The 23,201-nt window shown below is 42.0% G+C and overlaps 1 protein-coding gene across 1 annotated transcript in view; it reads left to right on the plus strand.

The window, feature by feature from the left end:
• LOC139655556 (receptor-type tyrosine-protein phosphatase gamma-like) overlaps window positions 1-23,201 on the plus strand; it is a gene marked incomplete at both ends in the record, with an annotated part of 116,496 nt that overhangs the window by 22,968 nt on the left and 70,327 nt on the right. The window contains one exon of the mRNA XM_071532994.1: window positions 20,613-20,708. Coding sequence (XP_071389095.1) covers window positions 20,613-20,708 — 96 coding nt within the window. The remainder of the gene's footprint in view (window positions 1-20,612; window positions 20,709-23,201) is intronic.

Below are 23,201 nucleotides of genomic sequence, written 5' to 3' on the forward strand. Positions count from 1 at the left end.
AACATTTCACAGTGCCAACATGACTTTACATTCATATTGCCTCTACAAGTCAATACAAGCCAACCTATAACATAGGCTCCATATATTAGGCAACAAAAATAGGCATATAAGTAAAACAAAGGGAGGAAATTGATTGCTAGTGCGACTCCTGCTACTTCTCACCTCGGTTTTAAACATCTCTCTCATGTTTGTTGGCGAGAAAAGAAGACAAGACAAACTAGAAGGCACTCTGAGAGCGAAAACTGCCAACAGCTGAACAATTGAACAACTTGTTCTTACACCCAAAAATATTATTCCTATCACATATCCTGTCAAATTGTAAGTGAAGTTGATCTCTTGACCCTGCAAACATCCCCATAGCATTTGGAATGAAGTCTCTACCCTCGTTAGTTTTATAGTTATGGTGAAAAAACAACAATCATCTCATGGCAGAAATCTCAGATCAATTGTTCCTTGGCCCAAGGCCGATCTGTCCACCAAATTGAATGGGAGTCCATTCTAATCCTACATTTTTTAGATATCCTGCTAGCAGACAGCCAGACCATCTAAATAACAGGGGCAATTGCACAACTACGGTGATATAAATCAAAATGTTGTCGATCTTAAACTAGTTGATTGGTCTTAAACTAGCTGTTTGCACTGCAGCATTGCCAATTTTCTGTCTCTCTCACGCCATTTCACACGATTGTTTGATCAGCGTTGCCAGCTTGGCGACTTTGTCACTAGATTTAGCGACTTTCCAGAACCCCCTGGCGACTTTATTTCTCAAAAGCGACTAGCGACAAATCTGGCGACTTTTTCTGACCATGGGGAACAATGTTAAAGTGTTGAATCCCAAAGCATTTGTCAACAAATTGGTAGGAAGTGGAAGGACCGCTAACAGGTTAGCTAGTGCTCAATGGACAACTGAGGCTAGCATGCTACCGCTAACTCAGATTTTGCGTGTGCTGTGTGGGACGTTACCTTTTCATTTTATGGAAGAGGTTGGCAGTGTTTCCTGTTGTCGATATATTTTGCGTAGAATGTTGCTCTGTGGTTTATCTGACTTGATGCTAGTCCTTCTTCGTGTTCGCTGTCACTGTAGCTTTCCTTCTCTGGTCTGCTCATTTTTTTACATCTTGCTAATCTGGATCCACTTATCATCACTTATTATATTATCTTCTCTGGTAACTCAACTCTTCTCTGGTATTTTTGCCGTCTGGCTGTTGGTATTACGTATTTAGCGCAATTGGCTGTTTGTGTTGCAAGGTTCTGCGTAGATTGAGAAAAACAGACGGCGAAAATTATTTTATCGCAAATAAATCCCCAAAGAATATCATCTGTACTTTGGCAAATTTTAGAACTATCGAGATCGTTTTATCGTCCAGCTCTATCTCAACCCCCACAAGGGTTCAACCAATTGTTGAACCAGTTTTTGAAGTTTGATACCGCTGATATTTTTGGACTGAGGCTCAACATCTTTAACCATTTTGACCATTTTCATGCCAAAACACTTGGAGAAATTCCAAGCATTCAGTGTTTCCTCGAGAACTGTATTCTTGCCAGGGTGGAAAAGCGTCGGAAACAGCATTTAGACCATCATGGGACACGAAAACTCTCCATAGAAACCCATGATAACAATAATGATGACAGTGATAATAAACTATATTCATGCATACGTGTATAGAATCTGATCATAATGCCACATTACAATCAATTCAGGTTGAGGTCTTCCCATAGACAACCACTGTAGTATTGATCAATTCTACAATAAATATTGAATCAATCAAACTGCATCATATTCATCATATCAGAGGTGGACGAGACCAGATCTGACTTTTAATAAAAAGCCAATATCGGCCCCATATATCGGTAAACCGATGTATCTGTCTAACCCTACCTCCCACTGTGGCGCCTCCCATAGTCGCCCCCCCCACCCCACCCCCCAGAGCAGGTGAGAGTGCTATCAGGGCTAGCTGGCCGAGGCGCTAAGCTATCCATTCTGTCTGACTGCCTCTTGCCAAGCCTCGTTTTTATCTCCAACACCCCCCCCCCCCCCCAAGCCCCCAGACGTGATAAACGAGAGGAGCGAAGGATGAAAAGATGGAGGAGGGGGATGAGTGTGTGTGGCTCCAGAACTTGCTCTGCCAGCTTTTACCCACCTGCCTAGATAAGAGAGGCACTGTAAATTAACACGCGATAGGGGGGCTGAGAGAGCGGGGGTGTGGGTGGTGGTGGGGGGGGGCTGGGGGCTGGGGGGGGGGGGTAAGTGTGGTTGTACACGCTCACTCACACTGTCTTCCTTATTCACACACACACACACACACGCACACTCTCTCTCTCTCTTTGCTTTGCCGCAGGTATCACAGATAAAGATGTGTCATTGATGAATGGGATTTTATTTCCCATCAACCTTTGCTGCGTGGGAAATGGAAAGCACATCCCGGGCCCTAAATCATCTGATGAATAATGATAACGCCGGGTAGCAGTTTCATTTCTTCGCACTATTTGTCTGCAAACGGCCGTATGCAAACTGTTTGTTTCTATCAGCGCCTGTGGTGTGTTTTCTCGAGGCTTTTTTACGTCGGGGCTAAAAATGCACGGAGCTTCCCCGGATCGCGGTGCAGATGTTTAACCTTGCGGTTGCGCCTTGTTATCACACCGGAGGGCAGGGAGCTCCTAATTCAACCACCACTAGCACAGCCATGTACACTGAAAGATAGTACAGCATTTGAACTTGATAGGTCTATAGAACGAGCCTATCCTGTGTAATAGATCTGTACCAGGCTAGATGATTATAATATAATGTGTAATCAAATGGAAAGTACTGCAAAGTACTGCCGGATTGAGCTTTGGCATTGGCCACATAATGTATTAACAATAGAGCGAAAATCTGCAAATGAATGTGTTATACAAATTTAAGATTTTCAAGGTCCTGAGTGTAATTAAAGGATCTTCAACTCTTGTGCTCACGTCTGACCCACCGCACCAAATGTTAAGTGTTGCTGGAGATGCAATTCAGAGTTCCATCCTCCTCCACAGACTGAATTGAATTTTGATATGGACAATATAAAAGATATATGACATATATACATAAATAATACATGCACAGCCTCACCGGGAAGCATCATATCTTTGCACGTTATTTGTCAAAAGGATAAAACACAACAAAGCCCAAGAGCTTATTTCCATTGTGGTCCTTTGGGTGGAGGTGTGTGTTTAACTGTTAGTGATTGAATGATTATGTGAGCATAATAAGCATAAATTAATGAGTGTGTGTGTGTGTGTGTGTGTGTGTGAGAAGGCAGCAGTACAATACATATTCAGTACAAGGTATCCAACCAATTCAGCAATTAATACATGAGTCAATACTACACTATACAGCGTAAAACTGTATACCTAAATTAGTCAAAATGGGTTTACAATGTGGGTTTACAAACCACATGTTCTCCTAACCCAGTCACATTTACCCTAGCAATGCATGAACAACTAAAACAAACAAGATGGGTATTTAGGATCTACTGCAACTCAACCGATTTAATAGTTATATTTAGATATTTAGGACTCAGCCAGACAGATATCCACAATATAGCAAATGCATATTCCTTCTTTGCGAACTGAGCCGTGCCCATTGTTCGTGCCGCTCGCTTCCTTGACCCTTCTGACAAGTGCGAGTTCCAAGACAAACAGCATCTGCGTCAATGTACTCAGCAAAAAAAACACTGTAACACATTTAGACTTGTAAAGTGACACCGTAAAGTTTTATTTGGCATATATTGTTGATCAACCAAAACCCCGTCAGCGGGCCGGCACTCGCTGGGTTTTTTACAATATCGCATGGCCGTGCAACACATGGCCGTTCATTAAATTAGCTCAGATTACAACAGCGAAGCCCCTTTGCAGGCTGTAAATAGAGGTAAACAGAGGTAGGGGGATGAGCTGGCGTGTGGAATACACATGCTGGACAGAGTGAGGCAACCAAAACCAAGCCACAACGCAGTAGGTCAGTGGTTCCCAAACTTTTTAAACTCCTGTACCCCCTCAGACATTCAACCACCTGCTGTGTACCCCCCTCTATCTCCACAGCCAACGGCCAACTCTCATATGATCTTACATTTTGCCATGTTTGTAAGCCTGCTACAAAAAGGAAGTATAAAGTTGGCCTATATGAAGACATGACAGTCTTATTAACAATTTTGCTCTTTATTCAGCCTCGTAAAAAGCCCTCTCATATTTGGTCGGTTAGGTTTAGGCATGAGGGGTGAGATGGATCAGGGTCAGAGCCAATCAGAGGCAAGAGTAGGGGCGGGTCTTCGCAGAATGCGGATGGGGAAAAAAAAAACACTGTTAAAGATCATGTCACTGCCGACTGTTAATTACTGTGACTGAAGTGTGGGTTTATTTTTGACACAGAGATGGTACTATAGACCCCACTTTGGGAATAGCCACAGTAGGTAAGAACAGATTCAATAAAACACTGATAAAACAGAGTCATTAAAATATTGCACACCTTAAAGGAATTCATCTTTCTTAAAAAGAACAAGAGCTGCTGGACCCCACAGCAGAAGTGTTGGATTCAAAACTCAATTTGTTGTCAATGGATGTTAATGCGGAAAAGTTACATATCGGGCCTTTAAAGCTCTGTTCAGCCTGCCTATGGACACAAAGAGCTGCTCAGTAGTTTGTCTGTCACCTATCGCTCGCTCTAAGCCAATGGTTCTCAACGTGGGGTCCGGGGACCTCCAGGGGCCCTTGAGGGAGTTCCAGGGGCTCCCCAGAAAATTGATGAATTGTCATTTACAAGAAATTAACACAATTAGAGAATGTAGAAGAATGACTATTCTGATCATAGTTTCACTGTTATCTCTCTATCGACAACACAGATAGAAGTGGAATTCCAATAAAAAAATATTCTCCGATTTTTGGGTCCGAGAGAGACAAAATCTCTTCAAATGGGGGACCTGATGTGGGCTAAATTAGGGGTCCTCGATATGAAAAATGGTTGAGAACCACTGCTCTAAGCTACACATGCTTCGCTCTGTATACCAAGATCGGTATTTGGTTTCGCAGTGTGTGTGTGTGTGTGTGTGTGTGTGCCTTCACGCTGTGTATTTGTGAATGGGAAGCTTGTAGGCGTAGCATGTACCCAGTGTGCGTTTTGTATTTGAAAGGAAAGGTGTGTCAGCAACGTGCAATCGGCTGTCTGGATGAGTGGCATAACACATCAGTGAAAAGGAATGAAGGAATATTAAATGGATTAAGCCTGGAGGACTATGGTGTTACACTGATAGTGAGACGGAGTGGATGAACAAAGAGAAGAATTCATTCCCTTCCCTGTAGCACACGGCAAAAGTAAATAAATCAGTGTAACTGGATGTTTCAGCCTGTACAAAATGATATTATGGTGATCGGGGTTGTTTTTCTGTGCTGTTGATCTTATTAGTAATGGTATCTTGGAGTTTTCTTGTCTTATTGTTATATCCAGCCTTTCTCCCTCCTGCTCTTTTTGCTTTCCTCATTTATTGCCTTTTTCCGTCTCTCTCTCTCTCTCTCTCTCTCTCACCGACTCTCATTCCCTCTCTCTCTCTCTCTCTCTTGTTCTCTCCCTCTCTCTCAGCCGGCTACATTCCATTAAACCTTCAAAGATAACTGATGACTGCCAGGCTGCGCTCCCCCTTTTTTTTTTTTTTTTTTTTTTTTTTATTTATTTCTCTTTTATTTATGATTGGCCTTCCCTCTGGATAGGGAACGCATGCCATTCCTAACATAATGTTACATTTCCCAGTGCCTGTCCTCAATGACACCAAAAAAAAAACACAGCCATTCTTTAAAAGCCCAATGCTACCTAGAGGGCAAATAGATGCTGTCCCAGTTCCCGAGCCTGTTCCATACCATTTTTAATAATCTGGTTGCAGGATATGGGCACCCCCACCACCCTTTTGGGGTTTTTTTTTTTGTGTGTTTTTTTTTGGGGGGCTAAAAGCAATATTTTCACCCCCCCCCCTGCTTTTATGAAAAAGTAACACTCGTGAAATTGAAAAAGCCACAGCTGACTCTCAGGGCCATTTCTCACGTAATGCATTTCAATTGGGTTTTTAAGATAGATTGCGAGAGGTCGCAGCACGCTCTAAACATATCGCATAACCTAGATTGTACACCCTGTCCCTGCGTCTCCGATCTGTTTTGTAAAGCCATTGTGGAGTGGGAGATGAAAGGCAGCGTATATTGCATCAGCGGCCCCTGATGCTACATAGTGTGACCTTCTTTGATGGACGCCCTTTCTCCAGCGCTGAGAGGGGCCAGGGAATTTGAAACCCCACAGCGTGGCTCAGATTGAGAGAGACTGCATCAAAACATCTTCTTGATGTCCTCTCTCTCTCTCTCTCTCTCTCTCTCTCCCTCTCAGCAAGGACGTGCGCTCCATGCAGTGCATCCTGTTGTCTGTTTTCACACAAAGCCTCGCTATGTCGCTCAGATCCGCCAAGTCCCGGGGGGTGGATCACAGACCCTTCGTGTCCAGTCTCGGAGCCACCTCAGCAGGGGGGGGGGTCGGGCATGGCAGCACCGGGCCGACCTCCGCGGCATCCCTCTCGCTTTAGATTTCCATCTCGAGGCGGTAGGAGTCTCCCGGGGGACACTCGGAAGGTGGATGGAAAGAACGGAGGGAAGAGAGGAGGCTTCAGAGCGTTGAGTCGGGACACGTGTTTCTGAGAACGTCATGAGATCGGTAACAGAGGCGTTATCCCGCGGGCGGAGGTCTAATCATGTCAAGACACAGAGCCTCAGAGACAGAAGAAAGAATGCCTTTTATGTTGCTCTCATCTCTCGAGCACCGAGCCCATGAAATACTTTTTTTCAATTCAAGCGGGTGATTTATTGGCATCACATTCCATCCATGTTTAAAGTGACAAAATGAATCACGTTCACTGTAGAATAATAACAGTCAGATAACCTGACAGAGTCGGTATGTACAGTTAGGGCTGGGCGATATGGTCGAAATCAATAGCGCGATAAGGAGGATAAGGATTTTTTTTTCGATATCGATATCGAAATCACGTTAAATAATCAAATGAATGTTCATCATATTGAACCGAATGGTAATGTTTGGTGTGATGTCAAACTAAATTTTCACATAATATTCCTACCATACTTCATTTTGTCTGAGTTTCTAAATAAAACTTGCTTGTTCTCATCAGTTCAGACAGCAGAATTATGCGTCTCGATATCCCAAAATCACCATATCATCACTTATAATCCCACTGAAAGACGAATGATAATATTGAATTATTGTCCAGCCCTATGTACAGTGTTATTTTTTTATTCAGTATTACAGTATTTCCCTTATTTTTTGACAACAATCAACACATTTTGCAGCTAAAACTGCACACTCACTGTCCTCACCACATAAACCAGAGACTTTCTGAACACTGGAGAGATCGGGATGTGGTTTACTTATTTAGTCAAAGCAAGTCACTCTTATTTTATGTACTATATCCCACAGTGTTGTAAGAAGTGAGATCTGACCTGTTTCCATGGTCAGCTTGTGTCCACTGAGTCTGTACACTGTTAATGATTTTCTGTCATTCAGTGGTCAGAGTCTCAGTCTGTATCTCTGTCTCTATGGTTGTACTCTCCTGGTCTACCCGCTGCTGTGTGTGTGTGTGTGTGTGTGTGTGTGTGTGTGTGTGTGTGTGTGTCAAGGTTATTACGGTTACAAACAAAATAATGAAAACTAGGTGTGAAAAAACATTTTTGTTAACTGAAATAAAAATAAAAACGAGGCTTTACAAAAAACGATAACTAACTGAAACTGTATTGTGTGTTTACAAAACTAACTAAAAGATTAAAGATTAAAGAGAAAATGTCTTTAGTTTTCGTCTTTGTCAATTTATTTCATACAGCCTAGTATTTTGGGTGGATATGAAATCTATCTTCCAATTTTATTTTATTTTTTTCATTTTTTATTTACCTTTTTGAATCTCGCCCCTGACAAATTGTTATTGTTAAAAAAAGACTAAAACTAACACTGAAACTAATAAAAACGAAACTAAAACTAAGCATTTTCAAAAAAATAAAAACTAAACTAGCAAACCCGCTTTAAAAACGAATTAAAACTAAACTGAAATTGAAAACAAAAAGAAATAAAAATAATAACTAATGAAAAATGCAAAACTATAATAACCTTGGTGTGTGTGTGTGTGCATGTTGGTGTGTCTAAGTCATTGCATGTATGTCCTCTTACCAGTAATGGATATTGTAATAATTTGCTATTTGAATTTCTGTAATATTATTACAGACACTAATGAAAAATGAAGTTATCACTTTTGTTATCACCCCCTCTACAGTACATATCAGATTGAAGTTGAATTATCCAAAAACTATATCCCACCACTATCCGCTGATTAATTTCATCACAATTATCTTAGTTAGAAATGGCTCTCTGGGTGGAAGTATTCACACTGCTTTGATTTTATCCAGTAAAAGGACGACACTCTTAGGTTTCCTGATCGTTCACAGGAGACGAGACTGAGTAGTGTATCTGAGTAATGTAACAAATTACTATTAATAAGTAAAATAAACTAATATGAAGTAGATTTTTCGTCCTGTGAAGTGAATATCCGCCGATTCCCCATGCTTTACTAGTAAGGTCCCCATAGGTCCTTGAAATCCTTGAAAGTTTGTGAATTTGAGAAAGCCTTGAAAGTTTTTGAAAATAGACATGGGTCATCGAAAGTGCTTGAATTTATATATTTTGTGCAAGAATAGAAATTGAAGTTCTTTTTACTGTTTTTTTTCTTAACGTTAGTAAATAACTCGTAGCTCAACTAAATAAGTCTCTGTCTCTATGACTCAACTTACACAATATATTGTTTTGCTGTGCTGTGTTAGAGAAGGCAAGAGACCACATAGTCTGCCATCACTGTAACACAGCACACAGTTGAGAAGTGTTCACACATTTGTATTTGTATTTGCATACTTTATTATCCCCGTGGGGAAATTTGTCCTCTGCATTTGACCCATCCTATACACACACTAGGAGCAGTGGCCAGGGACCAACTCCAGTTCTTTTGCCTGTGCCTTGGTCAGGGGCACTGACAGGAGTATTAACCCTAACATACACGGGAGGAAACCGGAGCACCCGGTGGAAACCCACACAAACACGGGGAGAACATGCAAACTCTGGGACCTGGGACCTGGGTTCGAACCCACGACCTTCTTGCTGTGAGGCAACAGTGCTAACCACTGAGCCACCGTACTGTGCACCAAGCTTCTGTAAAGCATGCTAGCTCTCATAAAGAAATCTCAGTGTTGTAACAGTAATTAACCTTGATCTGTGTCTCAAACTATGCCGTGTTGGGTCCTTGAATTTGAGGGAATTGGGCCTGGAAAGTCCCAATTGAATTTGATGTTTAAGAAGGTGTGGGATAGATAGAGGGATAGATGGATAGATGGGAAATCTTGAAGGATGGCCTCCCAGGCTTTTGTCTATCCATTTCTCCTCCCTTCCCGCCCTCTTGTTGATAACTGACTAAAGTGTTGCGATGGACAAATCGACTGTGTCAGAGAAAGATGGGAGGAGTCTTCTGTCTTCAAGCGAAAATCCACCCTAAAACAGAATTCCACATCCGAAAAATCCTCTGCAAAATCCAGACACCATCGGTCAAATGTGGACACACACACACATATGAAATTTCACATTTTAACCTGAAATCACATCAAAGAGTCTGTGTCTGGATTTGGCCACTGTTATGTTAGATGACATTATAGTCTTTGTTCTCTGGATTCCAGCTGGAGGAGAGAGTTCACATTGACACATAATGGGATCATCTAACATCAGAGGCATATAGTGCATGTAATTTCTGTTTTCAGGTGGGTTTTTCCTTTAACTCCCCCCCCCCCCCCTCCCTCAGAAACGACTGAGAGTATCTATAATAATGATGCATTAAGATGTCAGCTGTACAGGTTGCCTGATTCATCACTGCAACCTGTTAATGTAGAGAGTCTGTCTCCTGTGCTTACCTTCCCAGATATTAATGCTGCAATGTGTGTGTATGTTTGTGAAATTGTGTGTCAGAATGTATGGATGTTGTGTGTTTATGAGTGTGTGCACCCTTGACTGTAAAGAGGCATGGGAGTATGCCTGTGTGTGTGTGTGTGTGTTAGGGCTGGGCGATAATTCAATATTATCGTTTATCGTCTTTCAGTGGAATCATATTGTGATGATATGAAGATATTATATTATTGTGACACACATTTCTGCTGTCTAAATTGAGGATGGCAAGCAATTTTTACGGAAAAACCCGTAAAATGAGGTATGGTAGGAATATTATTTGAATATTTTATCACACCTAACATCACCATTCAGTTCAATGAGATGAACATTAATTTGATTATTTAACGTGATTTTGCATACATGAACTATATCGTGATATATATTGATATCGAGAAAAATCCTTATGATTATCATGATATTGATTTCAACCATATCGCCCAGCCCTAGTGTGTGTGTGTGTGTGTGTGTGTGTGCACGTGTGTGTTTGCGAACTTGTAAGAATGAGCAAAATATGCGACAGAGGACAAGACCAAGGTGTTACATTTATTACATAATACATAAAAAGTTACGACATCTTCTCATAAGAGACAAAAAAACATTATTTGAACTTCCTAGGGCTGGGCGATAATTCAATATTATCGTTTATAGTCTTTCAGTGGAATCATATCGTGATGATATGAAGATATTTTAATATTGTGACACACATTTCTGCCGTCTAAATTGATGATGACAAGCAAATTTTACTTAAAAACTCATAAAATGAGGTATGGCAGGAATATGATTTGAATATTTCTGTTTGACATCACACCTAACATCACCACTCGGTTCAATGAGATGAACATTCATTTGATTATTTGATGATTGAGTGCGAACTTGTACGAATGAGCAAAATATGCGACAGAGGACAAGACCAAGGTGTTCTATTACATAATTAATAAAAAGTTACGACATGTTCTCATAAGAGACAAAAAAAAAACTTGATTTGAACTTCCCCTGCCCCTTCTTTCTGCTGCTGTCCCTCCCCTCTTTTTTTTTACATCCATTCCCTCACTGGGGGCAGACACTAAACATGGGGGGGGTGGGGGGGGCAGGGGTCATAGCAACCACAGGAAGGGCTCTAATTGGTTCTAACGAGCCAGGCTGGGTCACTTCCTCTCCCGGGTTGTTGTTGTTGTTGTGTTTTTTGTTTTTTTTAACGTGTCTGAAAGGGCCGCAGACATGGCACCCGGAGTGTTCCCAATGCACTATGGGAGGGGGAAGGGAGGAGGTATTTTTAACCAAGGCCCCTGACCCCGACCGTCAGCCTTCCTCCGGCACTGATTACAGGTCTCGGTCTCCGGCGGGGGCCCGACTTCGGGGGGGGGGGCGGGCAAAAACACTTTTTTGTCCTGATGTGAAGATGTTAAGGTACAAAAGTGGACCCCTGCTCGCCTCCGGGAGCGTCGGGGGGGGGGGTTCCCCTCTCCTCCTCAAAAAGTGTTTTTTTTTTTTTTTTTTTTCTCCGCACAGAAAAATAACTGAGTTGTTTTGGGGTTGAGATGCCTCGCCTCCAGGCTTGACAGCGTTTCTACCTCCCACTCATGCTTCTGAACTCCAGGAAGGGAGAGGTGCTGTTACAGACCCCCTAAGGCTGATAGCTGAAAGCGAGCCGGTGCTTCCTCCTCTCCTTCCTCTCTCTCTCTCTCTCTCTCTATTCCTCCCAGCGCACCATGCACCTCGCCGTTCAATCTCTTTGTCCCTCGCTTTGTCTCCCTCTCTCGCTCACTCCATCGGTACAAATTATAGGTCTTCCCTGCCTCCTGTTATTGATAAGGGTTTTTTCAATATCCTAGTATATCATAGGAATCACGAGGTGGCGGGAGAAGAGAAGACGGAGCGCTCAAATATTTGACAGACTTATTATCGCGCCGGTGGGGAGTATTGATATGCAAGGGAGTCGGTTCAAAGACATTCCAAAGACAAACACAGTTTAAAGAAGTGAATCCCACAGTTACCACATGATATAGTCCACCACAGCATGAGTCAGTAATGGACCTAAGACATATAAACGTCTACCTGTGGTTGAATTAATGAGCAGTGGAGCCTAGCGGTAGAAGATTATTATACTTTTGTTGACACATTTATCCAGAGCAACTGATGATAAGGTGCAAACAGTAGAATAACTCAGTTGAACCAGGGTTCCCCGCGCATCTTCCAGCAAAATGCGGCTGAATCCGGTGCTTCTCAGCTAGAGGACAGCAAACTTCCAGAAAACAAAAGGGACTGGAGCACACAGATTGATTCACAGCCTTTAATTGTGCAAACAGACTAACGTTTTGACACTACTGTGTCTTCATTAGGGCTGGGTATTGTTTAAAAAATTACGATACCAGTACCAATACCAGTACCCTTAAAGTGATACCGATACCAATAGAGTACTTCATTCAATACCTTTTTTTTTTACGTTTTGGTGGCATCTCAACTGTATGGGTTGTAGCTGCTGTGGTAGTGGGCCAATCACACGTCGCATTACATTGAAGAACGCTTGCGGTGATTGGCTGCGAGCAAAACCATACAAATAGTCATTTTTTTGAATGCAGGTATAGTTTGACTGGAGAAGTTTCGATACTACTTGGTACTGGGTTATTTCAGTCGATACCTTAAAGGTATCAAGTACCGATACCCAGCCCTAGTTTTCATCAGAGTCAAAGTGGACAAAGACATGAGGCAAACAACATATATAGTCAACCTAGACCAGGTGTACAATTGTCATTGGATAACTGGTTGAACAGGGTTTCAAATCTATTGGATAATGAATCCAAGGGTGGGAGTTGCCATAGTCAGTGTCCAAGTGCCACACCCCTAACAACATGTCAGAAACAAAAGAAAAGTTACAAAGATAAAAGTACAAAAAGGACAAACAAAAAGAGCTTTAAAGATTTGCATATCTGAACATAAGACTGCAATACGTACACAAAACATGGACTATGCTATTGCTCGACATTATGCACAGGCTAACCACGGCTCTGCAGCATCATTAAAGTTCTGGGGAATAGAAAAAATGTCACCCTCTCCTAGAGGTGGTGACATCATCAACTCACTGCTCCGCAGAGAGGCAGATTGGATTCACACTCTGGAAACAGTGGAGCCCTTTGGCATAAATGAAGAACTGAGTTTGTCATGTTTCCGCTAATTTGGCTCACTTGACGGATGTTTGTACTTGTACTTTTTGTACTTTTATCTTTGTAACTTTAAGAGAGGTTTGTGTTCTTTTGTTCTTTTGTTTCTGACATGGTGTTAGCCTTTTGGCATAAATGAAGAACTGAATATGTCATGTTTCCTCTAATTTGTCGGATATTTGTGCTTGTACTTTTTCTACTTTTATCTAGGCTGTGAATCAATCGGTGTGCTCCAGTCCCTTTTGTTTTCTGGAAGTAGAATAACTCATTCAGTATTTCACCATTGCCCAAAGTAGCCGAGTAATGCAAAGGTGGGATGGGACAATGCAGTTTTTACAATGAGAAAATGGATTGATAATGATCATTTTTAATACTCTAGAACTGTCATTCTTTTTTGTCTATAATATTTTATTTGCAAGACATTCGCAAAATGAGACTTGATGGAAAAGTAAAGTATAGAAGTTTATATTAGGCTTTCATTATGCCTATTATTTGCAGGGTTGTCAGATACATACAGGCACCCACAAGCACACACACACACACACTGGCCCAAAGCTGGCTGGTTGCTCCCTTAACCCGAAGCCTCTGCATATTTGTACAGTTTGAATTCATTCATAAATGTCTACACCAGTGTGCCCTCACTATATATCCATTGTTTGCATTATCATTGTCTATTTGTGAATCATGTGTGCAGTTGCGTGTGCATGGGTGTGTGTGTGTGTGTGTGTTTGTGCTTGGCCTACCTTTGTATTTTGCCCTTGCATATATGTGACTGCATGTCTCTGGACAATATGAATGTGTAACAGCTATACCAAGTGCAGGAGACATCCACCTACCTATCTATCCATCTATTCATCCATCCATCTATCCAGCCATCCATCTACACATACATACAGTACATTATTGTCTATTTCTTTGCATAGTACCAGCTTTAACAGATTCCTTTGATTCATATTGTGACTCTTAAACAGCTTCTTTGAGTAGATATACAGTATCAGTATGTAGGAGTCACCTCTTGACATGCTTGGCTTTATCCCTCAATCCTGTCCATCTGTGCACATACACAGCAGTGGGAAGTCCAGTCATGAGAGCCAAACACCTGAGGCAAACTGACCAGTGTTGTCGACGAAATATCATGGGTTGCCACTTTGTAGCAAGCATGAAATGGGAGTAGCTTATTTTTTGGACACCATTGATGTGTCTACCATCAGCCAGTCATGTCATAATGCTTCAAGTTGTCACTGTCGGTAAAAACTTTGTATCTCCAAAATGTAAACTTTTCAAGAACCTAGAAAAATAGCCTTGGTTTTAGCTTGACCACAGTGTATTTTTGAGTTTATCCAAAGGGTTTCAGAAGCCCAACGGTCATAGAATTTTCTCAACCCACAGAGAACCATGTCATCCTTCAAGATAAAACATGAAAATCACCAAAATAGGAATTACGAGGTTCTCACATGACATCAGCATTATGTTCCATCTATGCTGCAACACCATTGGCACTGCAGCTAGCAATCGCTAAGCAGATATTGACCAATGGACAGCAGTGTGGTGTTGTGGTTGCCGGTGGTCTGAACACACTGCCTGTGTTGAAGTCTGGCAGATGCTCTTGCATTTTTGTTTGCATGCTGGAAGCTTCTCTCTCCTGAATAAATATGGGGAGAGTACTGCAGCGGGCCAAATGCTAAATGAGCGGTGACACACATAGCTTCCTGTTGGCAGGGTGAAGGCTCGGGGCAGGCCGCGATGCAACGTAATCTGCGAACGGAATATTTGCAGCGCACTATCTCAACTGAGTATCTGAAGAGGGCATGGGGGTTAAAGCGTGAGCGAGTTAGGGAGGGAACAATCACTTGAGTGAATGGGCAAATGCTTTTGTATGTATGGTATGACAGTATACCTGTGCGTGCCTGTGTGCATACATGCATCCCACCGACAGGTTTCCTACACGGTGAATTGGCTGGTGGACAATGCAGCCAACATGGATCTACAGTTTGTTTTGGATCACTTGGAGACCCCTGGCTGCACACCTTAAACAGCCACAGTGTTAAGAAGGAATAAGGAATTTCTTTTTCAAGAGAGACATGGCCTAGGAAGCAGCATCATGACAAGCATAAAAGTTGTAGACATGTCACATGCAACGATCTAGATAATCCTGTCAGTTGTTCTCAAATCTTCATTCAGCACTGGAACTGCTCTATTGCAAACTCCCAGCTTACGTAATACTGAGCCCCACAATCTGCTGGTGGATTTCAGACTTAGTTGGAGATGGAAGTTCGCCACCTGAAAAACCGACATCTGTTCTTCTCACTATTCTACTCTCAGTATTTGACTGTGCCTCCAGCCACCAGCCAGCTGTCCATCAAAGTGCCCAAGTTTGCAGATGACACCACCCTAGTGGCTCTTATTAGTTTACTTACTGAGTACCGAAGGAAACCACCGGCTCATCTATCCCTTGGAAATCAGTGAACCAAGCTGTGCCGTTCCCAAGGGACCACCATCACCAACTCCCTCGTGAGCATCTCCTGCTTAATCAGTGTGGCCCAGTAGATCATGTTCTTCCTGCATCAGCTGAGGAAGCTCAATTTCTCGCATCCAGCCCTGGTGCAATTTTATACATGAGTGATCAAAAGAATCCTCACATGCATTACTGTCTGATGCAGCTCCACCTCCTCCTGTACAAACATCAAGCTCCAACATTTTATATGCACTACTGAGTGAGTCATTGGCTGTCAGCTGCCCTCCATAAACTGTACAACACCAGCTAGAAGTGAAGAAAAGCGCAAGACAAATTACCACCAACCCGTTTTCAGGGAAAGTCAACTTTTCCACCAACCCATTCTTCTGCTGTTGACCACCGGGAGCTGCCCAGTACAACCACTGTCTTCTAGAGCAGATCCACTGGAGCTGTTTGGGGTTCAGTGCCTTGTTCAAGTATTTGTTGAGAGAAGGGAGAGAGTGCTATTCATTCAATGTCCACAACCATGTTTTCCCAGCTGGTTAGGGGATTCAAACCAGCGACCTTCTAGTTGCACGCCTACTGTGCAGCTACTGTGATCCCCATAACAGTATTGATGTTATGGGTCCATTAAGACCAAGACCACCCATGACGTCAACAGCTTGTTCTCAAGAGCTGTCGCCCTACTCAACGAGCCTTGCAAACCCCCAAGCTCCATTACAGCCATCAACCATGAAGGGAACGCTTCCTTTGAAATCAATGAAAGCTGCTCCACTGCTGTGTTATGTGGCCATTGCATTGGGTCCAATGGAAGCATCAAAGCCCAACAATCGCCGAGATTCAATTCTCGATGGCTGATGCGGACAAATAATGAGAAATAAAGTTGACATTGGTTGTTTTCTGGTGTATTGTTTCATGTAAAGAATCATAAATGGCAATCCACATAGACTATGATGTTAAATTAAAAAAAAAGTCCTATACATTTTTCAAACTGACAAATAACTGCAACCTGCTATAATAGTATCTGGCTGCAGTTTGTGGCTGTATTGTAGTTTGTCTCAGCTCAGCTTTTTTTGTGCACATAGTGGAAAAAAACCAAAGCGATACATCTGCATTAGGGCTGGACGATAATTCAATATTATCGTTTAGTGGGATTATATCGTGATGATATGGTGATTTTGGGATATCGAGACGCACAATGCTGCTGTCTGAACTGATGAGAACGAGCTAATTTTATTTAGAAACTCAGACAAAATGAAGTATGGTAGGAATATTATGTGAAAATTTCAGTTTAGTTTGACATCACACCAAATATTACCATTCGGTTCAATATGATGGACATTAATTTGATTATTTAGCGTGATTTCGCTTATGTGAGCCATATCGTCATGTATATCGATATCGAAAAAAATCCTTATGATTGCTGTCACATTTATTACCATGATATTTAGTGCCACCAAAGCCGTTTTCTCGCAGTCTTACACAACTACAATCTATGCACAATCTTTTGTACTTCAGACCTTGCACACTATTCAGACACTTTTCAGCCACGGGAATGTAGATACATCTATGCTCATAAGGTCATGCATCTCTTTCTATTAAGGATAAACTCTCCATAGTAGTATTGCATTTCTCCACTGGAGAAATGCAATACTGATCACTTATTACAAATGGTACTTCCCTCTACTGTTGCAGCAACACTGTATGCCAGGGGCTCTCAAATGTTTTCATGCCAGGAACCCCCCAAAAAGATCCCACAGAACACCATTTGATGAAAATTAGGCCAGGCACCCATATGGGAAGATTTTTATTGCTGTATATTTAATATTGAAGTGTAGAAATGTCTACACTTTACATGGTGAGGTAGTGGTGACAGTGAAAAATGATCTAATAGGGATATAGGGCTGAACAATTAATCAAAATTTTATCAAAATCGCAATATGGCCTACTGCCATTTTCAAATTGCAGGAGGCGCAATATTTGTTAAAGGCGAAATGTGTGTCAAAATACCATTTTAAATTAAATATTGTCGTGTTGCAGAGATGTCCTGGCCTACACATCATATTCTACAGACTTAAGAAAACATCTTTGTTTGGTACAGATCCCCGCAAAAATCACACCATAATCATTTGAATACGTTTTTCAATGAAAATGAGAATATTGATGTAAATATAATATCGCAAATCATATCGCAATTGCAATATCAGTCAAAATAATCGCAATTAGATATTTTTTTTCAAAATTGTTCAGCCCTATTGGGATATTTACCAGTGAATTAAATTATAGTGAAATGAAACTATTAGGGAACCGTTTGAACCTTCTCAAGGACTCTTTTAGTCCCTGGACCCCACTTTGAAGTCCACTTCTCTAACGTGACACTGCTTTAACACTCACAGCTATAGAAGACTGACTGTTACAATGTTACCTAGAGTGACAGGCGAGTCTATTGTCCACATTATGCCTTGCCCTGTCCCTTTTCACCGCATGCGAGGCCCCGTTAATCTTGTTAATGTGTTGTGTGCATGCTGTAAGTTGTCAGTATGTATCAGTATCATCAGGGCAAATTCCTTTTCTGTTTATTGTGCTTTTGAAGTGATTCTGACTCTCGGGCTGCGACGTCAATGCTGCGTTCAGAGGCGCATTTCCCCCCGCCTCGCTTTCATTAACAATAGTCTGGGAGGATGCATCGTTCCAATTGAGCCATCTCTGCTCGAAATTCACCAAACAGCCTCTATATCAGGCTGCTTGACAACTGTTTACTCCGCAAATAGATCAAAAAGCGATGCACGCGGCTTTCGGTGCAAGGATTAGCAAGCCGTAGAAAATGCTACTGGAGTAATATTGACAATGTTGATCTTGGCAAATAAAAAGCCCCAAAATGGCTTTTGGCAGGCGGGAGTGTGTTCCCCAGCACTACAAAATTCTGCTGGAGCTATTATGCAAACACACGTGCATATGTACACACACACACACACACACAAACATATATTCCTAATACATACTGTGCACACACTCGCTAGGAGTATCACCATGACAACCAATAGTCCCTGACTGTTTGACCAATTTTCTGTGTGTATGTGTTTGATCTCCTTCTTTTTGAATGAGTAATAGAAATACGCAGTCCAACCAAGTCCAACGTTTGAGTCCCAGTCTCACATCACTCCTCCCATTGCATTAAGCAATGGACAGCAGATTTTTTTTTTTTTTTTTTGCTGAGTCATTCCATGAGCAAATTAAGCCCAAAGCTGTTATTTCCAGATGTGGCCAATTTATTTAGGCTGCATGACTTTAAGAAAACCTCAGAGAAAAACTAGAATGGAGGATTTCTTCCGCTGCAGATGTGGGGCAGTTTTATTAGGGCAGAATCTTATTAAAACCGTGTCATATTTCTCCACGCTAAAAGGATCTGCTGCTAGTCGTGGAGTATTTGAATTGGCCGTGTCTGTAGGCAGGACTGTAGAATTCTGAAGCAACTAAATTGGACAATATGGGGCAATAAATAGGACACGGGAAATCTCGTTCATGTCTCAATGACAAGTGAGAATGTGCATGAGGAGATTCTAACCTAATGTAAGGCTGGGGACACACTAGAGGATTAACTGTCCGATTCACACCAGATGCAATCGTCCCCACAATTGGGATGGGATGAGGGGAATCCCCATCGGAGGTTCAGTTGGGACCGATGGACCGCAGAGATTATCTAGTAGTGTGAAAGGTTTACAGACTCAAACTTAACAGACTGATCTGAACCACCATTTTGGATATTTGCATCCCGTCATCTGCGGGGTCCTGAACAAGTCCTGGGTGAAATAGCAAACCCAATAACGCCAATGCAATACGTAGCAAGATATCTCAAAAAGTAACAAATGGATTTGGCTGAAATTTGGTGGACAGCTAGACCTTGGTCCATGGATCAGTTGAATAGAATTTGGTGGTGATCCGGATCTGGGATTTCCATCTTTTAGATGATTTCCATTTTTTTTTGCCATAACTATTATGCTGCATTCAAGTGCTGGTGGGAAAGTCCGACATTTGGGATTTACAAGGCAAACCTAGAAGAAAAACATAAACAATAAAAGCTATAAATCAATAACAGTAGAATGTAAACAATTGTGGATTTATATAAACATATGAATAGACTGTATGGGTGGGAAGTATGGGAAAGAGTATGGATAACTAACATGTATGGATTTACTTACAGTCGCCACTTACAGATGTTACTAACAATATCGATCTCTCACTTAAATATAAGAATGTATAAACAGAAATCCAAAAAAGAAACATGAAAAATACTATCATCATGTATACAGTATGAAACAGTGGAACCATTATGAAAAGTATCAGTAGGTCCAGTATGTTACAATGAGAGGGATGTGGGAATCTGAAGGAAGCAGATATATAATAACCAATGAAAGCTGAGTTAACAGTGAGGTGTGCTGTTGTGATTAGTGTCAAATTAGAGATTAGAGATGATGACATCAGCAGCAGGATCATTTCAGTTATTTTGTTAAGTGTGTGATTCCCCGTCCTACGTAATCATCTAGTGCAGTGGTTCTCAACCTTTTTCATATCAAGGACCCATAATTTTGTGGGCCCCGGACCCCCATTTGATAAGATTTTGTCTTTCAAACCCAAATCTGAGAATATTTGTATTGTCGGATATGATTATGTGCAGAATTCCATGAGTATCTGTATTGTAGGTAGAGAGATAACAGATTCTACATCCTCTAATTGGGTGAACTTCTTGTAAATGAAATAATGGTGAAGTTTAAGAATTCATCAGTTTGCTGGAACCCTGTCAAGGACTCCTGGAGGTCCCCGGACCGCACGTTGAGAACCACTGATCTAGTGTGAGCATACGTACAACCGAGAGACAAAAAAAAATCAGTGTGTGTCTATGTGTGTGATGCACAATCGTTACCCTAATCGTGTCCTCAGCCTAACTCTGTGTTTCTCTCTCTAACAGATGCAGATTTACATGTACAACTCAGACGACTTCGACAGCCTCAGTGCAGCTATCAGGGAGAAGAGGATCATTGCAGCCATGTCGGTGTTTTTTCAGGTGGGAGCATTTCTTCAAGTCAAGTGTGTGTGTGTGTGTGTGTGTGTGTATTGTTGCACTCCTACTTATGAGTGCCAAATGTTCTCAAAAGAAGAGAAAGGGCCTCATTTTAGAGGAAAATCACCCCAAAATAAACATTCTGTCATTATCTACTCACTCGCATGTCAGTGGAAACTGCATTGAAGTTCGTACAACCGCCAAACACACAGAGAGAGTGAGCTGCTGCAGTTCCATCTCAGCCTTCTCCCAAGCAGTTCCCAGCAAATATTTTGACGTTGAATAGAGGTTGATAGGACAGCCTGCACCAACACTGAAAACCGCTGTATATACAGAGTTGAGACAACGCCTGCAGTCGTCCTATAGCTGCACTGTGTTGTGAAATTGGGACCTAAATATTTTTTCAATTTCAGTTCAAAACAATTTCCTTCAGAAGAGTATTAGGGCCACATGTGAAAAAATACACATGTGGCCCTAATGTGAGATTAAAGTGAGAATTCTGACTTCAATCTCAGAACTCAAATGCATTTTACACATGTGGCCCTAATCCTCTTCCATAGTTTCAAGTTGTTATAATTTGTTTTAATATTCATTTTTACTATATCATCATTGTATTTAAAAACATTTGGGTTGCCATCCATCAAATGCTTTTTCAGTTCATAAAATTTTTGTCAAGGAAATAAGGAAATAAGGAAATGGGTGGCTGGCCAGTTTCAATCAAGAGCCGGCCATTTCATTGTATCAGTTTCCACACTATACTTCTAGAAGAAGGTACCACTTTCTCTACAAAGAATAATGCTATGTAACAAGGTAAATATAGGCTTGTTGGACTCTCAGTGCATTGGTTTGGCTCCACGAGCTGTTTAGAGACATTTGATGAAACTCTAAACAACCAGACCCCATTCACTTCAATTGTTTGTCATAAGGCTGAGATGGAACGGCAGTAGCTAGCTCACTGTGTGTTTCAATGGAGTTTCGACTGACACAAGGTGAGTAGATAATGACTGATTTTGAATTTGGGGGGAACTGTTCCTTTAAGGCTAGAAGTAGGACTAGGGCTGATTATCAAAACTAAGGGCGTTTTCACACCTATAGTTTGTTTGCTCTGGATCAGTTGGAGCGTTTTCCCCTTGGTTCAGTTTCTTTTCACACGGAGAAAAATACAAGCGAACCAAAATGCGTCACTACAAACCACGTGAGAACGTTCACTCCGCTTATTGGTCAGATGTGTCTGGGGCGGGAGCAAGAAAGTAAATACAAGAAGAAGGTCCTGTGTTCTGGACTAGTGCATATTGCTATGCAACATGGAGCAACGGCAGAGTTGGCATTTGCTCATAACTGTTGTAATTATCTGGGCAATATACCAGGCAACACTGTACCAGCAGAATGCCCAATGCACTCCGAGGAAACGTCTTGAAAATGCTATACCTGCTATACCTGGCTATACCTGCTATGACTGCTATACCTGCTATAACTGCTATACTTGCTATAACTGCTATAACTGCTATACCTGCTATACCTGCTATACCTGCTATACCTGCTGTACCTGCTGTACCTGCTGTACCTGCTATACCTGCTGTACCTGCTATACCTGCTATACCTGCTATACCTGGCTACAGGAGCCATTTAGCTCAAACTTGCAGAGTAAATTGAGTACACCTGGTAGTTGGGTCGGATCGAGGTCGGATCACGTTCCCACCGCAAACGAACCGCTCCAGAGTTCGTTCGGGACCGGACCGAGACCGCCTCCTCTAAAGGGTCTCGGTGCGGTTGTCTTGGTCCGCACCCAAGTGCGATTACTGTGTTCACACCTGACCAAACGAATCGCACCAAGGGGGAAACGAACTAGAGTCCGATTTAACCGGACTAAAAGTGCCCTAAGAACGGCAAGTCGATACTTGTGTCCTCCTGGAGAACGTTCTTCCCAAGTCATCTTGGGGAGAACGATCTTCTCATCAAAGTCAGCAGAGAAGCTTCCTTACAGTTTGAGATGGACTGTGTGCTTCACGTCTCGCGCTGATTAATGAAGACACACAGCTGTTCATTTTCCCACCTGTTAACCGGCTCTGTACTGTAGACTACAGCGCTGCTCGCCGTTGTCGCAATGAATCTTGGGGCTTTCAATTTGTTCTCGTCGGTCAAGTCTCCATCCGATGCATCCTAGTTTTTTTGACGCATTTTAAAACCAAGTGTAAACAGGGTCTTTGAGGTCGGTGAGGAAACTTCCGGGGTTTCTATCCGTCCTCCGTCCTGTCGTTCTTTTGTTTTGGAATCGTGCTTCGGAGGTTAGATGTTATGTAAGACCAGGCACAAAGGACACAAGAACGCACAAGAGCGCATACTGATAATCAGCCTAGGTGTACATTAGTGTAAAGGCTTACGCTTAGAGAACGAATGTAGTCAATGTCTACACCCAGACGCTTGTGTGTGTGCATCATCATCTACCTACATCGGGGTCAGCCTCTCTCCTGCTCTCCTCTGCCTTGCCTTTTTTGT

This window comes from Centroberyx affinis, unplaced genomic scaffold (assembly GCF_046629955.1).
Source record: "Centroberyx affinis isolate AG114_WGS23_722 - 3 ecotype Tasmania unplaced genomic scaffold, CSIRO-AGI_Caff_v1 ptg000157l_1, whole genome shotgun sequence".
In the NCBI taxonomy this organism is placed as follows: domain Eukaryota; kingdom Metazoa; phylum Chordata; class Actinopteri; order Beryciformes; family Berycidae; genus Centroberyx; species Centroberyx affinis.